The following is a 22,594-nucleotide window of genomic DNA, read 5'->3' as shown; positions in this document are numbered from 1 at the left end:
CTCTCTCTCTCCCTCTCTCTCTTCTCTCTCCTCTCTCTCTCTCTCTCTCTCTCTCTCCCTCTCTCTCTCTCTCTCTCTCTCCCTCCTCCCTCTCTCTCTCTCTCTCTCTCTCTCTCTCACTCTCTCTCCAGGTGAGCGGTGGGCCAGTGCTAGAGAGAGGGTCCGCAGCAGCGACCTGACAGTGATGCCGTGTGGAGGTCCTCCTCCCCTCTCTCCGCCGCGCCCCTCGTTCTCCCGCGCGGCCCATGTGACCTAGGGCCCGCCGCCCGCACACCGGGGCCCCCCCCCCTCCACCGCCGCAGGAGCCACCCACCCATGAATCCCAGCCCCGACCGCGGCAAAGAGTGCCTCCGCCCAAGAAGAGGGAGCCCCGGCAGGCCCGGCGGAGCAGCACGTCCCCCTGGACCAGTTCAAGCCCCGACGCCCGTACGGAGCCGGGCCGGCGCAGCGGGGGGGCGAGGAGGGGAGGGGGGCAGGGGGGCGGGAGGCAGGGGGGCGGGCCACGGCGACAGGGCTCTGACCAACCCCAACCCCCATCTCCTCCCTCCCCTCCCACGCTGCCCACGCCCAGCGTCCCCTGACTCTGCCATGGCACCTGGCCTACTCCCCCCCGTCCCCCTCCCGCTGTTCCCGGGCCAGGTGGGGGAGAGGCGGGGCTCGGGGTCCCCGTCCTGGAGGGAGGACCCCCTCTCCTCCTCCGCCCTGCCGCACCACTCCCGGTGGCTCCGGGGGGACGGCCCCTCGCCCTGCCGCCCCCCTCCGCCTCCTCCTCGTCCTCCTTTAAGACCCCCTTCCCCGCCGACTCCCGAGAGATGTGGTACTTCAACACCGGCCGCCGGGACTATGGCTCCTCCCCTCTTCTCCCCCCGCCTCCCCTCTTCAGCCAACCCCCCTCTACCCCCCGCCTCTCCCCTGGCCGAGGTGCGACACCACCGGTACCTGGGGAAGAGGCCCAATGGCCTGGACGGCCCCAGCAGCAGGACTGCCTCCGCCTCCAGGCCGCCCCCCTCAGGAGACTACGGGGGCGACGGCAGGGGGGCCCGGCTGGACTTCGGGCCTCACGGCTCGCACACCAACGGGGGCCGGAGGCAGCAGGAGGACCTGGCGGCTCGCCTCCACTCAGGGCCCGTGTTCTTCCCAGACTCCCAGACTCAGGAGGGCCCCGAGACACATTCCTCTCTGCAGGACAGGGACCCCCGCGGTGGGACGGCCAAGACCGGCGCCGGCCTCCTCCCCACCAGCCCCCAGCGCCTCGGCCCGGACCCCCGGGCGGGGAGAGGGGGTGGGTTGTTGGACCCGGCCGAAGCCCAGATCTACTACTCCCTGGGGTCGGTGTACCCCCACCACGGCCCCCCCCGGCGCAGCAGGCCTACCCGCCCCCCCTCTACAGCCCCTCAGGAAGCCCTCTGTACGGCCTGCAGCGGGAGCCCCGGGAGCCCCGGGCACACGGGGGGCCGAGGAGCTCCCCGCCCCCCCGGGGCCTCCCAACAGCCACGACAGGACCCCCCGCGAGACCGGGAGAGAGACAAGGACCGAGAGCGAGAGCGAGAGCGAGAGAGAGAACAGGAAAGAGACAGAGAGAGAAACAACAAAGATGGCGACCAGGACCGAGAGCGCTACAGAGAGCGCGAGAGAGACGGCGAGCGGGAGAGACGGCGGGACGACCGGGGGGAGAGAGAGCGAGAGGAGTCGCCGTCCCCCGGACAGTGTTCCCGCCTCGCTCACGCCTCGCCGCCCCCCGCCGCCGGCGGCGCGCACCCGCCCCCCCCGACGCTCCTACCTCACTTTGCCAAGGGCTCCCTGATCGAGCTGGCCAGCGGGCGGCTGAAGCGCGTGGAGGAGCTGCGGACGGAGGACTTCCTGCGGAGCGCCGACACCTCCCCGGAGTTCCACCTGGGCACCTGCACGGTGCTGCTCATCGCCCCCGGCAACGCGCCAGGGTTCAACCACCTGCAGGTTCTCCTCACCGACCGCAACACTCAGGTCAGCCGCGCTGCGACTCATCCGCTCACTTTTTTACTGTCTCACTGCACGTTAACCCCTTTCACTGCGACAATACACAGGAGGTTAACCCTTTCACTGCCACACAACAGCCGGTTAACCCTTTCACTAACCGTCGTCGGTAGTGTGCTAGTAAAGGGTTAACCTTCTGTAGGGTGGCAGTGAAAGGGTTAATACATGTATGATCTTAATTGGTAAGATGTGATTATTACCAATAACCCCTCTGCTGGGTTCAGTAACGCAAAGTGATGAACGTACTCAGCCCCTCTCCCCTACGACTCAACTGTAGTTCTTTGGAGAGCAGGAGAAATTATACAGCCGGACAAGTTAACAATAATTAACCCATTTACAAGTCGTATTACATTTGAGCAAATAAGGAAACAGAGAACATTTCAAAGCACTGGAAATTGTGAATATCTCATTGTTTTACCTACTTCTGAATCGCGCGACATTTTCAGGCATTTATGAAAAATCCTCTCCGCCGAGATGAGGCCGTTTTTCACACCTTTTCGAGCCTTTTGTTGTCCGGCTCACGGGAGCTCCGGCCTCAGAGGTTAACCTGGTGTTGCTCTACAGGACTCGAGCCTTTTGTTGTCCCGGCTCACGGGAGCTCCGGCCTCAGAGGTGAACCTGGTGTTGCTCTACAGGACTCGAGCCTTTTGTTGTCCGGCTCACGGGAGCTCCGGCCTCAGAGGTGAACCTGGTGTTGCTCTACAGGACTCGAGCCTTTTGTTGTCCGGCTCACGGGAGCTCCGACCTCAGAGGTTGACCTGGTGTTGCTCTACAGGACTCGAGCCTTTTGTTGTCCTGCTCACGGGAGCTCCGACCTCAGAGGTTAACCTGGTGTTGCTCTACAGGACTCGAGCCTTTTGTTGTCCGGCTCACGGGAGCTCCGACCTCAGAGGTTAACCTGGTGTTGCTCTACGGTACTCGAGCCTTGTGTTGTCCGGCTCACGGGAGCTCCGACCTCAGAGGTTAACCTGGTGTTGCTCTGCAGGACTCGAGCCTTGTGTTGTCCGGCTCACGGGAGCTCCGACCTCAGAGGTTGACCTGGTGTTGCTCTACAGAACTCGTTAAACTAGAATAATGCACACATCGCCCCACTTTGCTGTTACTGCCACACACAGAGATTTCCGACCGTTCTCATTCCTGTATCCTTTTTTCTTTGCTGCTCAGGATTTGAGCATGCGGCATGGTGCACACATGTTATCCTCTTTTGAAAAATGTATGGGTTAAAAGGCCTGAATATACTTCCCGTGTCCGCAGATGCGCGTTTGTACGTGTGAGGTAAATTGCGTAATTTTTTGTCAAGGCTCTTGTCCGCACCCTATACACGACGTGCCTGTTAGACACTGTGGCCTTGCGCCGACTTCTCGACGAGTATATTCGGGGCTTCCAGGTGTGGATTATGGTCTTGGCACTAAACGAGTTGATAAAAGACATACACACATACAGTGGTGGCTGGTGGAAATGATTCTAGGTGGGGCGGGGTGCCATATTCAATCAGTTTCAGTAACTACAGTATATAACCAGACCTGGTGCCATATTCAATCAGTTTCAGTAACTACAGTATATAACCAGACCTGGTGCCATATTCAATCAGTTTCAGTAACTACAGTATATAACCAGACCTGGTGCCATATTCAATCAGATTCAGTAACTACAGAACAGTATTGAGGCTGAGACTCACTTTTTTTGCTGACTGTGTAGAACATCACGTACGAATTGGAAGAGCCGTTGCGTGTCGCGCTTAACCCTTCGAGAAGCTTTGTGGTCCCGGGCGTGAACTTTCCATAAATGTGTCCATATAAATCCGTTTTGTTAGATCCAACACTGTCTGAATGTATCTTGTGATTATTATCGATTTCCGACAACGACAACAACTATTAGCGTTTGTTATTTCCTGGGGGCAGCTGCTATAATCCTGTCCCGTCTTGAGTCCCTGCATCCATCATCCTCATCAGCCTGCGCACCCCCCAACACACCAACGACTCTGCTTGGGGAGCTAAATAAATCGCTCCTTAGGCCTCATATTTGAAGACGGTGATTGGCTAAATTTAGTTGCTATGTGCATTTATGTCACCCTGTGCATTTTTCAATTAGCTGCGTTGCGCACTGGCGCCCAGTCCATAGCGCCCTCTATGGACCAGCCGCCACTGTACACATATCATTATGAGAAAGTCTTGTTACTTTGATTTATGTGCGGAGGCTTCGCATTTGAAGTCATAATGAATTTGTGATCAAAAGAAAATGTAATAACAACATGAAAAAAAAGTGGGCCTGGTACCAGCTTGCTCTGTTTAGAATAACTTATGATTCCATTGGAACAGAGTGCAAAATAACACTTCAGATAACATACAGGGAAGATGAATATATCAGTTACACATTTAAAGAGGAATTCCACCTCTCTGGAGAAACGTGATTTGAACAGGCATCTATTTCTATATGAAGCCATTGTTGGAGGTATTCTGCCTAATATCACTTCCTCATTAGACTGGACCTCTGGACCTTATCACCTCAACCCCAAGAGTTTACACTGAACTTGGGAAATCTGCATTTAGCTTCTGTCATGTGGAACGTCTTTCAATGTACTTTAAAACTCAATACTTTATCATCCTTTGGACAGTTTAAAACTCAATACTTTATCATCATTTGGACAGTTTAAAACTCAATACTTTATCATCCTTTGGACAGTTTAAAACTCAATACTTTATCATCCTTTGGACAGTTTAAAACTCAATACTTTATCATCCTTTGGACAGTTTAAAACTCAATACTTTAGCATCATTTGGACAGTTTAAAACTCAATACTTTAGCATCATTTGGAAAGTTTAAAACTCAATACTTTATCATCCTTTGGACAGTTTAAAACTCAATACTTTATCATCCTTTGGACAGTTTAAAACTCAATACTTTAGCATCATTTGGACCATTTAAAACTCAATACTTTAGTATCATGTGGACAGTTTAAAACTCATACTTTAGCATCATTTGGACAGTTTAAAACTCAATACTTTAGTATCATGTGGACAGTTTAAAACTCATACTTTAGCATCATTTGGACAGTTTAAAACTCATACTTTAGCATCCTTTGGACAGTTTAAAATTCAATACTTTAGTATCATGTGGACAGTTTAAAACTCATACTTTAGCATCATTTGGGCCATTTAAAACTCAATACTTTATCATCCTTTGGACAGTTTAAAACTCAATACGTTAGCATCCTTTGGACAGTTTAAAACTCAATACTTCAGCATCATTTAGACAGGTTCAATCTTTAATGCATTTCACCCAAGTCTGTAGTTGTTTCTAATTGTTTTATTGATTGACTTTCTTGTGTTTTGGGGGTATTTATTGCGTGCTGTATTTCACTACATCGCTTGTAATGCGAGTAGAACTCAATTAGCCTCCTTAGCCTCCCTCTCACTGCAAGACGACGTCCATGTAGGAGTTTATCATCCAGATCTGCATGATTTGAGGGCAAACCGGGAGCTGATTTCCAACTGAAGGAGCCACAGAAATCCTAAGTGTCATTTGTTTTGCAAAACAAAATAGAGTCATGTCTGACGAAGATATGTATTGTCTGTCTTTTAAATCATTTTATTGCCACAACAAGATTGGGACTGACGTGTGTTCAGTGATGAGAGGGAATCCAACATGACATGTGTTCCGTGATAAAGAGGGAATCCAACCTGAGGCGTGTTCAGTGATAAGAGGGAATCCAACATGACATGTGTTCCGTGATAAAGAGGGAATCCAACCTGAGGCGTGTTCAGTGGTAAAGAGGGAATCCAACCTGAGTCGTGTTCAGTGATAAGAGGGAATCCAACATGAGGCGTGTTCAGTGGTAAAGAGGGAATCCAACATGAGGCGTGTTCAGTGATAAGAGGGAATCCAACATGAGGCGTGTTCAGTGATAAAGAGGGAATCCAACCTGAGGCGTGTTCAGTGATAAAGAAGGAATCCAACCTGAGGCGTGTTCAGTGATAAAGAGGGAATCCAACATGACATGTGTTCCGTGATAAAGAGGGAATCCAACCTGAGGCGTGTTCAGTGGTAAAGAGGGAATCCAACCTGAGTCGTGTTCAGTGATAAAGAGGGAATCCAACATGAGTCGTGTTCAGTGATAAGAGGGAATCCAACATGAGGCGTGTTCAGTGGTAAAGAGGGAATCCAACCTGAGGCGTGTTCAGTGATAAAGAGGGAATCCAACATGTAGTGAAAGGGTTAACCTTCTGTAGTGTGGTAGTGAAAGGGTTAACCTTCTGTAGTGTGGTAGTGAAAGGGTTAACCATCTGTAGTGTGGTAGTGAAAGGGTTAACCTTCTGTAATGTGGTAGTGAAATGGTTAACCGTCTGTAGTGTGGTAGTGAAAGGGTTAACCATTTGTCGTGTGGCAGTGAAAGGGTTAACCATTTGGTGTGTGTGGCAGTGAAAGGGTTAACCGTATGTAGTGTGGCAGTGAAAGGGTTGACCTTCTGTAGTGTGGTAGTGAAAGGGTTGACCTTCTGTAGTTGGTAGTGAAAGGGTTGAAGTCACTCATTAGCTTTGAGTTTGCCCTCAAATAGCGCAGCTCAGGTCTGGATGCTAAATGTTGACTGGACATCGCTGTGAGAAGGGAGGTGTGCCAAAAATAGTATCCCAGGTACATAAGCAGCTGATGCGACCCAGCGGGCCTATGGATCTCGGTTCTGGAACCGAGCCCGACTATCTGTTTATCATCATCATAGTACTTCCCAAGGGTAAGTAACAGACGTGTTTCAGTGGTGGCAGCATGTCCCTTTAAACTCGTAATCCCTCATCTCATTAGGGAACAATATCATCCCGTATAATTGATTAAAGCCACTTAAAAATGATCTCTTTGATCTATGCACACATTATATATTTTAATGTACTTAAAACATTGCAAGCACCAGTAATGTCAGGGTTAGGGAGTTTAATTAAAATGAAGGGGTTGTAATTGTTTTTTAAGGGTAAAGTTCAGGGTTGTCACCTCTTAAAACCCTCTTAATCTTACTTAGTCAATGCACAATTCTACTTAATTTCAATTTATTTCTTTATTTACCTTAATTCTTAATTCATTAAGATGTAAAATTAAGGCATTATTATACATTTCTAAAATGTTGGCCAAATTAAGGCAATAGTTAATTGCATGCATTATTCACACACACACACACGAACACACACACACACACACACACACACACACACACACACACACACACACACACACACACACACACACACACACACACACACACACACACAGGAAGAGTGAAAACTGGTCACTAATGGGGGGGGGGACACATCTGTGGATCGACCGACCAACTTGAGTAAAGTACTTGAGTAATTGTACTTTGTTACAATAATTAAGTACTGTTTTGGGGGATTTGTACTTTTCCTCAATTACATTTCAGAGGAAAAAAACATACTTTTTACTCCTTACTTTTAAAATGCAGACCTTCAAAGTACAAATCTTGCAGGTCCAACAATTAGTATATTTGTTTCTCTGGCCGAACTAACGTTAACGTTATTAATCCTGCGGCCACGCTTTATTTAAAAACAGCCAATCAAATCCCCATCAATGGGAAATTAACCCGCCCATACCCATGCTGATTGGTCCTTGTGCAAGACTAGAAAGTGGGGATCTTTGATTAAAAACCTGAAGATGGCCACAAACTATATAGTACGAGTGATGAGGAGGACGAAACGGAACATTGCATTGCCCCGGAATAAAAAAAGTTTTTACTTTAACTTTTTAGTACATTTAAAAGTAGAAACTTTTTTACTTTTACTCACGTGTGTTTTTAGCCAGATACTCGAACTTTTACTTGAGTAAGATTTTGAGACGGTACCCATACTTTCACTTAAGTATCATTTCTGGGTACTTTTTACCAGTGCTGCGTTATTGAAATCATCTGGGGTTGCACGCACCTAATGGCGCCACGTGCACGCGCGCTCCCGCGAATGCGCATTTAATGTCCCCTCGCTTGAGCACAGACTAAAGACAGTGCCTAATTGCCTCTACGAATGGAATGTAACACATGTTGTAACTGAGGGGTACAATTCCCTGACTGTATTACTAGATATGATACTTACTACCACTACCTTTGTACTTAATATTCGGCCACCCAGTACACGGCATAAATATATTATCATGAACACTCTCACGTAGATGAAACGGATCCAACACAAATGTACGAATTAGAAACAGGTCTTTATTTCCTACACATCGATGGTGTGTAGAATAAGCACTTAATCACTTAATTACATTTATGAATTGAAATAGTATGCACTTTTATGGCAAGGAGTATTCGTCGGTATATCAATAGATAATGTCCAATCTCTGAAGGCGCAGGTGGTAAATATACGACCTGGAATAGTTAAGGAATAACAGCAATGTTACTTTAATGATTATAGGCTGGATACACTAGAGGGGTTTAATCCGGTCGCTTGTAAGCCGACAGGAGTAGGAGGGGGGGAGGGTAGAATCCAGCTGCCTCGTCCGGCCAAGGGTATCCCAGGTGAACCCACTGTAGTGCCGTTCAATGCGCCGGCGATCCTTGGACCACAGATGAAAGCAGGTGGACTCTTTGTGGGCCGGCTCTCTCCGGTCCACGGGGGAGAGATGTGGAGAGACCTCGTCTTGCAGAGCGTCTCCTCACCTTGCGTCCTCTCCAGGGGGGGGGGTTCCAACACACGGTAGGGTCGGGGGTCTTTATCCATAGAATAATCAAAGTATCCAAAGCATAATCCGTGCCTGGGAAGGCGGGCTGTCGTCGGTAGAATAATCCGGTATACAGGTCCACTCGCTCGTCGGCTCTGGGGCTCCTCGGGTGCAGCTTCACATAGGGTCAACCACCCTGGGTAAGCAGCCAGTTCTCTGCCCGAAACGATGGGGTACTGACTACGGTAGTATTCTCACCGCACGAAGCACTATATATTAACAGACTATTATTAGCTTAATAGACTACGTCCAACTCGACGATATAGTGCCAAATATGACTATTCAAATATTAATATACACGATGTCTCAATACCGATGGTAGGCCGAACTTGGCCTTACTCCCACACGTGGCATCGCGGGGAGGCTTTACGTCTGTGACTCTATTGGAGGGTAAGAAACTGGACTGAAAAGGAAGTCCTACTTTAGTAGCGCAGTATATATACGCACTATGAACAAATAGTCCCATTAGTGGTGCGGTAGCCAAATTCCTACGCGGAACTAGGACTTGTTCGTACATGTCGAGCGGTACGTTTGAACTGGGTCTGAGGGGTATGGCAGCCCGGCACCAAGGTCTCGACCAATAGTAGAATGGAGACTAATATGGGATGTTCAGTAGGCTAGAATGGATATTCAATGCATATTGTACAAGGAATATACAAGGGATATCAGGGAATATTAGAGAATATACAAATACAATTAAATATATATATATAAATAAATATATATATTCGGTTTAATCTGGCCCTTCACAACAGCCACCCCCTGAATAGGTCCCAGACCTAATCAGTTAAACGGAGACAGATTAATCGCGTTGTCTATTTACACATAAGGGTTTGCTGTAGGGGTCAGTCAACTTCACAAAGTCATAGGGTTGTAGGGTCATGGTCATCATCGATTGTGTCTGGGAGTCGAGGCAGTTCTATGAGCCTTGCCACGGGACGGGTGTAAGTGCGACCCTGGACGAGCACTTCAGCTGCTCGGACCTTGCCGTCGGCACCGGTGATCACTTTGCTTACGCGGCCGGCCGGCCACATAGCTCTGGGCAGTGATTGATCAATAATCATGACGACTGTTCCTTCTGTCAAATTGTCTCTCTCCTTTACCCACTTCTGGCGGGTCTGTAGAGACGGTAGGTAGTGCAGTAGGAAACTGTTCCAAAACTTGTCGGCTAATACTTGGCTGTACCTCCACATTCGTCGGCCGTTCGCTTCTTCAGGCCGGTACATTGTCTGGGGTAATGTGGGATCTAGCCGCCCCATCAGGAGTGTGTTGGGGGTAACTGGGTCGATATCCGCCACATCACTGGAGACATATCCGAGGGGCTTCGAGTTAAGTACTCCCTCAATCTCCATGAGGACTGTCATTAGGACTTCTTCCGCCACAGTCTGGGCCCCAAGTACTGCGTACAGGGCTGTCTTTATGGAGCGCACTTCTCGTTCCCAAGTGCCACCGAAGTGGGGTGCGTTTGGGGGGTTGAATTGGAAATCAACCTGTGCTGGAGCGAGGTGGGTCTTAAGTTCTGGGCCCATAGCTTGGAAGCTCTCTCTCAGCTCTCTTTCGCCGCCTTTAAAGTTTGTCCCATGATCGGACAATAGGGTAGACGGTCTTCCTTTCCGTGATATGAATCTACGGAAGGCCATAAGGAATGAGTCTGTGCTCATGGTCGGGAGAAGCTCGATGTGTATCGCTCTGGTGGTCATGCATTTGAATACAATACCCCACCGCTTCTCGGTTCCTCTTCCTTTCTTTATGTGCAGCGGGCCAAAGCAGTCCATACCCGTTGAGTGGAATGGCTTGTCACCGATTCGGAGGCGACATGGAGGAAGGTCAGCCATCCTTGGTATGCTGGGCTGCGCGCGCCACTTGCGGCAGTCTAGACATGTTCGTTGGAAGCGTCGTACCGCCTCTCTTCCTTGTAGGATCCAGTAACGACGTCTGATTTCCGCGAAGACTCTTTCTGCTCCTGCGTGATGTACATCCTCATCGTATTTCTTTATAATCAGCTCTGTGACCTTGTGTCGGCTGTTCAATACGATCGGGTATTTAATGTCATCCGGTAGATTGGGGGCTCTGCGTAGGCGACCACCCACTCTGATGAGGGTGTGAGCGTCGCTCTCGGGGGCCAGGTGAATTAATCTGCTGTCGGATGGGACGGGCTTTCCTCCCTGTAGACAGGCCAATTCATCGGGGAACGAGTCTCTCTGGGCTCGCTGCAGTAGAAGCAATTCTGCTTCCTCGTAGTTAGCTGCTGACATATCAGCGGGGGACTTGCACTCCGGGTGGTACCGCAGGAATGTTCTTTGTTGTGCACTTTCTATGGACGTGCAGTCGTTTATGTTAGGGTCGGTGGAGGCTACGGTGCTCAATCCACAGAACACAGACTTCTTAATTTCCACCTCCTCTGGACTTGCTTCCCTCGGGATAGGCATGGGCCACTGTCCTTCCGGGAGTCTTAGGATTGCGGGGCCGTCACTGTAGACATTGCGACGGGTGAGGTCATCCAGGGGCATCCCCCGGGTGATGACGTCAGCTGGGTTCTGTTTTGTATCAACGTAGCGCCACTCTGTTTCTCCGGTTAACTCTTCGGTTAAGTCTTGAATCTCGGTGACTCTGACTCCCACGAAGACTTTGTACTTGCATGAGTCCGATTTGATCCAGGCGAGTACCGTCGTGGAATCTGACCACAGGATTGTTCTAGACACCGGTATGGTGAGCTCACGTTGGATGAGCGTGGCTAGGTGCGCTCCGGCTAGGGCTGCGCAGAGCTCTAGACGTGGGATAGATTGTTGCTTGCGTGGGGCTATTCTCGAGCGGGCGAGGACAAATGCTGTGTAGATCTCTCCCCCCTGGTCTTGGGCCCGCAAGTAGGCTACTGATCCGTATGCGACCTCTGAGGCGTCACTGAAGACGTGTAAGTCCATTTTACATGTCTCTGGCCTCACCGTGGGTGGGAAGTAGCTTCGGCGCATATTAACGCCTGGGAGTGAGTGGAGCTCCATCTCCCACTCTCTCCAGGTGGATGCAAGGTGTGCGGGAATGGGGTCGTCCCAGCCCTGGTCCTTGTCCCACAATGCTCGTACAATCATTTTTGCCCTGGTGGTGTACGGTAGAATACATCCTAGCGGGTCATATTGTCGGGCGAGTGTTGTGTACACACTCCGTCTGGTGGTCGGCGCCGCCGCCGGCCTTCCCTGCTCCGTAGTCAGGGGCTTGTGTCTGTAGTGAAGCGAATCTGTTTTGAATCGCCACACCAATCCCAGGGTCATCTCCTGGGCTTCTCCCGGGATTGTAGCCATCCAGGTCTCGCTGCTGGCTGCCTTGTCCTCGGAGGAGAGGCTGCGCAGTACTTGCGGATCGCTGCTGGCCCACTGCCTGAGATCAAAGCCGCCTTTGATCAATGAGGCGCGGAGTTTAATCAGGAGAGCCTCGGCTTCTTCCTGGGTTGAAAGGCTTTGTAGACAGTTGTCTACGTAGAAGCTGTTCTTTACGCTGTGTCGGACCTCTTCGTCCGCTGCTGGGTCCTCTGCTACATGTTTCTGTAGTGCAAATGTCGCACAGCAGGGGCTGCACGTCGTTCCGAAGGGGAGGACTTCCCATTGGTAGATGGCTGGGTGCTCATCTCCTGGCTTCTCTCTCCATAGGAACCGTAACAGGGGCTTGTCCGCCTCTACTAATCTCACCTGCAGGAACATTCCTTTAATGTCCCCGCTGATGGCCACCTTTTCCTGGCGGAAGCGGAGTAGAACGCCGAGTAGGGAGGGGCCGAGTGTGGGACCGGGCAGTAACTCTTTATTCAGATTTTGGGATCCGATCTGGTAGCTGCAGTTAAATACTATGCGGTCTTTACCGTTGTGATGGACCTTGTGGTGGGGCACGTACCACGATTCAGTGGTCTGGTCAGCCTCTTTAATGTCCATCTTTGTGACGTGTCCCGCTGTGATGAGCTTCTCAATCTCAGTGCGGTATACACTCTCTTGGGCGGGGTTCTTGGCTAAGCGCCGCTCCGTGTTCAGCAGGTACCGTTCTGTGGCGTCTGTCTTGGCGTGGAAAGTAGGCATTCCTTCTCGCCGCAGGAGTGGCGTGGCGTATCTCAACACGCCGTTGACCGGGACTCTCTTGGTCCCTGTCTCGAGGAGGTGAATGGCGTAAATGTCATCTTTAGAGCGAATGTCTTTCTTTCCATTCTTAAAGGGCATTTGTTCCAAGCTCCATAGCCGCTCTACGTGTTGCAGGAGTGCGGTTTCTCCCTCTGTGACTCGGGAGTGGAGACATCTAGTGGCTGTACTTCGGTTGAGAGATTTGGCGAGCGGGCCTTGGAGAGTCCATCCCAAACGGGTCTCGACTGCTGCAGGGCAGCCTCGGGGTCCGGTATGAACCCGGTCTATCGGGACAATGAGGTCTGCATGGTCGGAGCCTATCAACAGGGTCGGCATAGCATTGTCTATGAGCGGGATCGGTAACTTGCGCAGATGTGCATATTTCTCCATCAGCTTGGCGACGGGGTATGTGTACCGCGACAGTCCTATTTCTTGGCTGGTGAAAGCGTCTGCAATCTGGTACCGTCGCTCAGGCTGGCCGCTTGCTGCGATAGAGAATGAGACATTCTCGCCCTTTATCGTCTTCAAATCTCGTCTTATTGTCCGAATTGTCATTTGGGTTTCGCTTCCCCGCAGCCCTAGTTGGGCCGCAGCGGAGGCGAGCAGCAGGGTCTTCTCTGACCCGTCATCGAGGACGGCGTAAGTGTCCAGGACTTTATTCTGGTAGCTTAGTGTCACACGCACTACTTTTAGGAGTACTCGGGCTCCACTGCTGCTGGCGGGATCGATGTACATGATGCTCGCTTTGCGGCTGGATGGTGCAGGTGAAGGGCGCCGTCTGTTACTGTCGTGAAGTATGTCCAGATGGGCTCCATCGCACTTGGTGCACCGTTTCTTTAAGCGGCATTCGGCTGCCATGTGTGAGCGCGCACAGCAAAAACAGCGCTTGTTGGACTTTATCCATTGACCTGCTTCCTCCGCGTTCAGCTTGGGGAAGGAGTCACATTGCGCTAGCCAGTGTTCTTTCTCACAGTAGGGGCACACTATCTTCCACTTCTCCGTTCTGGAGGGGGTACTGTGGCTCCTGCTGCTCGGTACTGACTCCGATTGGTGCATCACAGTCACCGATCTTCTTCCATCATTTAGTCGTCTGGTTCCTTCTCTGGAGCCAGGGGTGCTCCGTCCGAATGTATCTAGCCGTAGGCTGCTGACTTCTCTCGCCAGGAAGTCTGCTAGATCGAGGAGGTTCGGTTCGGGGCCATTCGGGTCTCTGTGGTCCCTCTGCCGCCTAAAGCGCTCCTGACGAGCGGGCGGCAGCTTCTCCAGAATCCTTTCCACATTTGAGTTGGCGTAAAGTTCATACTTCCCCTTCTCTCTTTGCGCTCCCAACATCCCTACCAGGGACTGCACTCTGATGGACAGGTCGTCCAGTGCTCGATTGTCTATTGCTGGGGGTAAGCGGTCGATGTGTCGGATCTCCTGGATCACGTAATCCCATATGCGCCCATACCTCTGGTCCAATGCTACCAGCGCTGCTGTGTATGGGGTGGTGGAAGTCGCGTAGGCGAGCACTATATTATGTGCGCGGGGCACCTTTAAGTGCTGCAGTAGGATGGCGTATTTGTGGCGTTCATCCAATACATCCACCAACATGGTCTCCAGACACATGCGGAGTTCTGTATACTGGGCCCGGTTCTCTTGGGTGAAGTCGGGTACCATAGGCGTGCCAATGTATGACGCTGACTGTGGATACATCGGCGAGCGTTGGGGGAGAGGCCTCCTAGGCGAGTCTCCTCCCGCTCCTTGGTATGGGCTGGTACCGGCAGTGTACCATGGCCCGCTTGTCCAGGTGCTGTTCCTCGGTGCGGGTCGTGCGTCGTGCTCACCCGTGTATAGAGTCGGGGGTCTGTAGCGCAGCTCCGCGGGAGTATAGCCTGGGCTGTACCGGACCTCCTGGTCCGGTAGAGTACTGTGCTGTCTTCGGGCGTGGTTCTCCTCCTCTTCCTCGTCGTCTTCAGTTAGGTCATCCAGTGCTTGTAGTCTCTGGTTTAGCCTCTCCACAGGATATGCTGCTCCTTCCCGGTTGCTAGGTCTCGCTTGGACCGGTGGGGGGAGGTGGTCTGTGGGGGGTATAGACCTCGTCTGTTGGTCAAGTTCAGGGTTGTTTACTCGGCTAGGGGATGCCGCCCTGGAGGTGTGTCTAGACGAGTTCCTGGAGCCTCTGGCGGAGGGAGAGGGTGTTGTCCGTCTGATCAGCTGTTCTATTAGTTGCGCTTGCTGTCTGTCGCGCTCTGCGTCCCGTAGAGCACCAGCAGCTGCTCGCTGGCTGTCTGCTCAGTCTCGGGCCACATTCTCTTCCATCTGAATGCGTCTTATTTCCAGGCGTATGTGCTCTTCTTCGCTCCGTTGCTGTAGCTGCAATCGATCGCGTTCACCCTGGAGTCTATCGCGTTCAGTAGAGGCTTTCAGGCTGACGAGGAATGCCTGCTGTAGGGTCCTCTCTGCCTCGCTGGGAGAAGGCGGTTGTATAGGGGAGCCTTCCCTCGGGGTACTCCTTGCGGAGCCTTGGAGCTCTATCTCCACGGTGCTCTCCCCGTCTTCTTCCGTGCCGAGTTCTCTCTCGGTAGCGTTGTATTCCTCCCGGGACTCATCGGGGACTACTTCTTCAGTACTGGCGGGGTGTGAAGTCATGTCTGGTTCCCACTGGTCCCCACCGTGAACTTGGTCAGTTACATTAGAGCCCGTAGGGGCCTCTATGGTCGGGGTAGTCTGGGCGTTGGGGTTAGACATACTTTTACTTTCTAGTTTTACCGCGTTTACTGTTAGTAGAAGACTAGGTTGTTGACTGACAGCGTAAGCCTCTAAGTACTGAGGGAGCCGTCGTTCGCGCTGCGGGCGTTGGTTAGGAGGATCGTTTCGTGGAGTGTTCATCATAGGCCATTTCAATATTAATAACACTATATTAATATTACACTAATTACCATCCGGCTCGAAGGACCAATTGTAACTGAGGGGTACAATTCCCTGACTGTATTACTAGATATGATACTTACTACCACTACCTTTGTACTTAATATTCGGCCACCCAGTACACGGCATAAATATATTATCATGAACACTCTCACGTAGATGAAACGGATCCAACACAAATGTACGAATTAGAAACAGGTCTTTATTTCCTACACATCGATGGTGTGTAGAATAAGCACTTAATCACTTAATTACATTTATGAATTGAAATAGTATGCACTTTTATGGCAAGGAGTATTCGTCGGTATATCAATAGATAATGTCCAATCTCTGAAGGCGCAGGTGGTAAATATACGACCTGGAATAGTTAAGGAATAACAGCAATGATACTTTAATGATTATAGGCTGGATACACTAGAGGGGTTTAATCCGGTCGCTTGTAAGCCGACAGGAGTAGGAGGGGGGGAGGGTAGAATCCAGCTGCCTCGTCCGGCCAAGGGTATCCCAGGTGAACCCACTGTAGTGCCGTTCAATGCGCCGGCGATCCTTGGACCACAGATGAAAGCAGGTGGACTCTTTGTGGGCCGGCTCTCTCCGGTCCACGGGGGAGAGATGTGGAGAGACCTCGTCTTGCAGAGCGTCTCCTCACCTTGCGTCCTCTCCAGGGGGGGGGGTTCCAACACACGGTAGGGTCGGGGGTCTTTATCCATAGAATAATCAAAGTATCCAAAGCATAATCCGTGCCTGGGAAGGCGGGCTGTCGTCGGTAGAATAATCCGGTATACAGGTCCACTCGCTCGTCGGCTCTGGGGCTCCTCGGGTGCAGCTTCACATAGGGTCAACCACCCTGGGTAAGCAGCCAGTTCTCTGCCCGAAACGATGGGGTACTGACTACGGTAGTATTCTCACCGCACGAAGCACTATATATTAACAGACTATTATTAGCTTAATAGACTACGTCCAACTCGACGATATAGTGCCAAATATGACCATTCAAATATTAATATACACGATGTCTCAATACCGATGGTAGGCCGAACTTGGCCTTACTCCCACACGTGGCATCGCGGGGAGGCTTTACGTCTGTGACTCTATTGGAGGGTAAGAAACTGGACTGAAAAGGAAGTCCTACTTTAGTAGCGCAGTATATATACGCACTATGAACAAATAGTCCAATTAGTGGTGCGGTAGCCAAATTCCTACGCGGAACTAGGACTTGTTCGTACATGTCGAGCGGTACGTTTGAACTGGGTCTGAGGGGTATGGCAGCCCGGCACCAAGGTCTCGACCAATAGTAGAATGGAGACTATTATGGGATGTTCAGTAGGCTAGAATGGATATTCAATGCATATTGTACAAGGAATATACAAGGGATATCAGGGAATATTAGAGAATATACAAATACAATTAAATATATATATATAAATAAATATATATATTCGGTTTAATCTGGCCCTTCACAACACATGTCATTCACAACAAGTTAGGTGTGAATGTATCTGAGAACGTATTTAACACACCTGACGACCGGTGCTATTGATATGCAAATAGCGAGTACTTATCTGGGGTTGCACAGTGCAACCCCGTCTCATGAAGAACGCATGCCTGCTTTTTACACCCCTGCCGACCAATCAACCAACAGAGCCAGCTATAGAGCTATATGAAAAACTGCCACTGATCTCGTTCAGCACCTTCTTGAGATCACGTGTACAAACAAAATCTAAGGAAATTAATAAAGGGAAGATGATTAAACAGAAGGTTTTGTAGATACAGTACTGAATTCTCCCATCCGGACAAATGCAATTTTAAATATTATTATAGAATATAGAATAGCAGGCTTATAAATTACCTTATTATAGCCAATTCGCACATTTATGGATTGTGCCAAATCTTATCTTTCAAATGCCTGAGTTCAATTTGGATTTAGTATCACCAGGCGTGCATAAGAACAGATAATGAAATCTACTGTATGTAGCCTACAGTAGGTTTATTATTCTGGCCAGAGTGCCGCCATTTTGAAACTAATTTCAAATCTGATTGTTGCCACATGCTAAAAATAGGGGAGACAAACTAACTGCGCTCCAATATATGCCAATAACATTACGTTTTGTGGTTTATTGTCAGGATGGAGGTAGGTGAGTTCCAATTGTTGTAGGCAATCACAGAGACGGAGAAGGTATACTCTTGAACAGGTTCGACTTTAATAGTAAAGAACACAAAGAGTAATACTAGGATACTATGCCAAAGGCAAAGGAACGAGAGAATAGATAATGGAGCTTAGTGGTGGTCCAGAACTGGAACTGGCCGCGTTATCTCCGAACGCCTATAGTGAAAACCTGACGAATGACAAGCAGAGGAAAGGAATGTTAAATAGCCACCAAATACAAACATTCCACACACACCCCAGTGACAGCCAATCAGAAGCCAACCCCTAAGTGACAGTATTGTCACAAGGAAAGAAGATATTACCTACCTGGGTTCCATCCTAGAGGCAAATCTTTCCTGTGACAAAATGGCATCCAATGTAATAAAAAAAGTCAACCAACGAACTCGATTCTTGTACCGGATCTCCTCACTGGTAAACAAGAATACCCTGAAGACTCTGGCAGGAGCACTCATTCAAGGGTACTACGACTATGCTTGCACCTCATGGTACCAAAGCACCTCAAAGGCGCTAAAAACAAAATTACAAACATCTCAAAACAAACTGGTCAGACTACTGCTTGACCTTACTCCTAGAACCCACCTCACCCCTGCCCACTTTGACAACCTAGGATGGCTTAGAGTAGACGACAGAGTACAGCAACTTGCAATGGGCCTGGTCTACAAGATACATTACACGACCAAGGTACCCATGTACATGTCAAAATACTTCCCAAAGGTCAGTGAATACCACGATCACAACACCAGAGGGAGCTCCACAAATCATGTTAAACCCAGATTCGGCTCAAACAAGGGACTAAACACGTTTCGCAATTATGCCACATCAATGTGGAACGCCCTACCCAAAGCTGTAAAGGAATGTGAATCACTACCCACTTTCAAAAACACTCTAAAAAAAATTCAATTAAAAAACTTTTATTAAATAACAATGAAAGATATTGGCAACACGACTCAGGGCTCATCCGACTAGAGCATAGACGTAAAAGTGCTACTGATGGCTTCCACTCAGGAGTGTGACCCATAAAAAGTTGAGAGTGAACGAGTATTCTGAGGCGCTTCAGTGTGCCTAGGTTAACCTATAATTCAGTGGACATAAGCAAAGCCCGCTTCCAACCTATAACAGCTCGAAGAGAACGTCTTTAGCCCCTGCTATCATGCTGACTAGGGACATAAAAATTGCGAAACCTTGATAAAGTTGAAAAAGAGGCGCAACTTTCTTTTTTTTGTCTGTTTTGAACGTTGCTAGACTATGCCTCCCACTGGTCGGTTGTAGTGAGGACAGAAGCCTTGCATCACGTGTCCCCTCCGGTACACGAGGAGGCAGCCTGTCGCATCTTTTCACCATCGAGCTCTCAGTGGCGAGGAGTAACGCGTGGGAGGCTCACGCTGCCCCCGCTACTTCCTGCTTCCGTCGCACCGGCGTCACCAAACCGACCTGTAGGAGTCGCTGTCCACAACGTCCAATCCCCACCCACCGGCTTTCCCACCCTCTAACACTGCCAATGTGTGTTAGTATGAATGACCGGCCAGCCGGTAGCAACGCCGAGAGCTGGGCTCGAACCCAGTGTCTCCTGCGTTAGTGGCGAGCGCCTTGCCCACTGCGCCAATCAGCCGCCCCTTGACACTGGTATTTTACATAATTTTGCATGCTGTATTACATTTTGAACCCAAAATGAGCAGTATAGCATTCTGTGTTACTGTAATAGCTGATAACGGAGTCTTCGAAAATATCAGTCAATCAGCCTCACGACTATTGAGTGAACATTGAAAAAGCATCAAGTAACCCTTTTTTACTGTACAATACAGAGCATTACTGTATGTATTTTTCTTTACTGTAATGATTCAACGTCAACTACTGTAATCATATTTGTTTGTCTTTCATAAAGACACAAGCACTATACTGCAGTCTATCACAGGGGTTATGAGGAAATGACCATTGCATAGTCTATTTTGGTAACAAATATATTGTGTTGACCGCATTATATGATAATGACCGTTGTATTTGAAAAGTGCACCAATAATTTTACTTCAACGGTGAACATATCCACTGTTCAGACACTATGATACACTTTTGCAGGACATATAATCTAATTAGGTTCAGTTGTTCACTTCTATTTGTTTGAAATATATGTTTTGGTGCTGTTATAAGCTTTTGCATATAGGCCTACTATTCTCTGATTTGACACTGGTATTTTAATTTTGTATGCTATATTTCATTCTGAACCAAAAATGTGCAGTATAGCATTCTGTGTTAAGAGTTTTGCACATTGAAACTCTGATGTGCAAAATGCATCAAAGCAGTCGTAAAAAACTGTAATGCAGTATAAACACAGTGGGGGGGGGGGGGGGGGGGGGCTGTGGCTCAGGAGGTAGAGCAGTCGTCTGGTAATCCGGAGGTTCCAGGTTTCGATTCCCGCCCCTCCCGGGCAGCGTGTCGATGTGTCCTTGAGCAAAACACTTAACCCCCTAACTGCTCCCGATGAGCAGGTTGGCACCTTGCATGGTCTCCTCCGCCATCGGTGTGTGAATGTGTGAGTGAACGGGTAGAATGTGAGGAATGAATTGTAAAGCGCTTTGGATAAAAGCTGCTATATAAATGCACCATTCACAGCGATTACAGTATTATGATGAACTTATTCCCATATGTTGTTGTTGTTGTTGTTGTTGTTGTTGTTTTGGTGTAGGAGTTACTGACGGTCTTGGTGGAGTATCCGTTCTTTGTGAGGGACCGAGGCTGGTCTTCCTGCAGTCCCCAGAGAACCACGCAGCTCTACGGCCTGCCCTGCCGCCAGCTGGCCGAGGGCGACGTCTGCCTGGCTCTGACCCCCACGCACACGCCCCCCCCCGCCCACCGGACACACCCGCGCGCCAGGGCCCACCGCACCCACCTCCCTGCCAGGGCCGGAGGAGGAGAGGCCAGCAGCTCCCACCGGGAGGAGATGCCACCTCCGCCCCCGCCTCCTCCTCTTCCTCATCACCCCCCACCACCTCCCCCCGTCCTGGCCCCTCCCCCGGCTGCAGCAGACCCGCCCCCCGCTCCGGAGGGACCGCGTCCGCGCAAGAGGCGTTGGTCTGCCCCCGACACCCTCCCCCCGACACACCCCCCCGGACACACCCCCCCCCCCCGGCCAGAACTGACGACACTCCCCCGGATTTACCTCATGGCTCCAAGCAAGTGAAGTGGCAGTAGAGACAAACACACACACACACACACACATTCATTCTGTACACACACACACACACACACACACACACACACATTCATTATGTACACACACACACACACACGCATTCATTCTGTACACACACACATTCATTCTGTACACACACACACACGCATTCATTCTGTACACACACACACATTCATTATGTACACACACACACACACACATTCATTCTGTACACACACACACACACATTCATTCTGTACACACACACACACACACACATTCATTCTGTACACACACACACACACATTCATTCTGTACACACACACACACACACACATTCATTCTGTACACACACACATTCATTCTGTACACACACACACACGCATTCATTCTGTACACAACACACACACACACCTTCATTCTGTACACACACACACATTCATTATGTACACACACACACACATGCATTCATTCTGTACACACACACATTCATTCTGTACACACACACACATGCATTCATTCTGTACACACACACACACACACACACATGCATTCATTCTGTACACACACACATTCTGTACACATACACACACACACATTCATTCTGTACACACACACATTCTGTACACAACACACACACACACATTCATTCTGTACACACACACACACACACACACATTCTGTACACACACACACCCACATTCATTCTGTACACACACGCACACACATTCTGTACACACACACACACACGCGCGCATACGTACGAACACACACACACGCATTCATTCTGTACACACACACACACATTCATTCTGTACACACACACACACATTCATTCTGTACACACACACACACATTCATTCTGTACACACACATTCATTCTGTACACACACACACACATTCTGTACACACACACACACACACACACACACACACGCGCATACGTACGAACACACACACACACGCGCATACGTACGAACACACAAGCACAAACACACCCTCCTCGTCTCTGTTCGCAGCACCAAGACATAATGGAGACCTCAAGGCTGGGTTGCAGGGATGGAAGAAAAACAAAAAGAACACGCAATTTACGGGTGTCCACACTGCTGCCTGTAGCAAGGTCCCAGTCTCTCCCTCCCTATCCTCTTCTTTTTTTCCCTCCTTTCTTTTCTATCTTTTCCCATTATTTCTTCTTCTCCTCTCTTCTTCTCCTCTACTCTCTTCTCATTTCCTCTCTTCTTCTCTAATTTCCTCTCCTCTCTTCTACTCTACTCTTTTCCTCTTTTCATCTCCTCTCATTTCCTCTCTTCTTCTTCTCCTCCTCATTTCCTCTCCTCTTCTCCTCCTCCTCTCCTCTCTTCTCATTTCCTCTCCTCTCCTTTCACTTCCCTCTCCACTCAGCACAACCCCGGAAACGAGGCAGCAGTTCCAGGACCGACCTCCAGAGGGCTCCATAGAGCCACACTGAGACAATCAAGCACTTGTCTGTGTTCACTGTTTTTGTAATGATTGTCCCACAAAAGCTAC

General features: G+C 49.7%; 1 protein-coding gene across 1 annotated transcript; it reads left to right on the top strand.

The window, feature by feature from the left end:
• Positions 1-315: 315 nt before the first annotated feature.
• LOC311244215 (uncharacterized protein) lies at positions 316-22,535 on the top strand (the record flags this gene model as incomplete). Its single annotated transcript, XM_084333621.1, is given in 13 exon segments — positions 316-346; positions 349-372; positions 375-413; positions 416-572; positions 574-608; positions 611-739; positions 742-884; positions 886-1,339; positions 1,342-1,479; positions 1,482-1,504; positions 1,507-1,983; positions 20,582-21,072; positions 22,469-22,535. Coding segments are annotated over 13 exon segments (2,208 nt in total).
• Positions 22,536-22,594: the final 59 nt, after the last annotated feature.

Source organism: Notolepis coatsorum (genome assembly GCF_963971535.1).
Source record: "Notolepis coatsorum genome assembly, chromosome: 17".
In the NCBI taxonomy this organism is placed as follows: Eukaryota; Metazoa; Chordata; class Actinopteri; order Aulopiformes; family Paralepididae; genus Notolepis; species Notolepis coatsorum.
The sequence above is the reverse complement of the archived record's forward strand: the minus strand, read 5'-3'. Positions and strand labels throughout refer to the sequence as shown.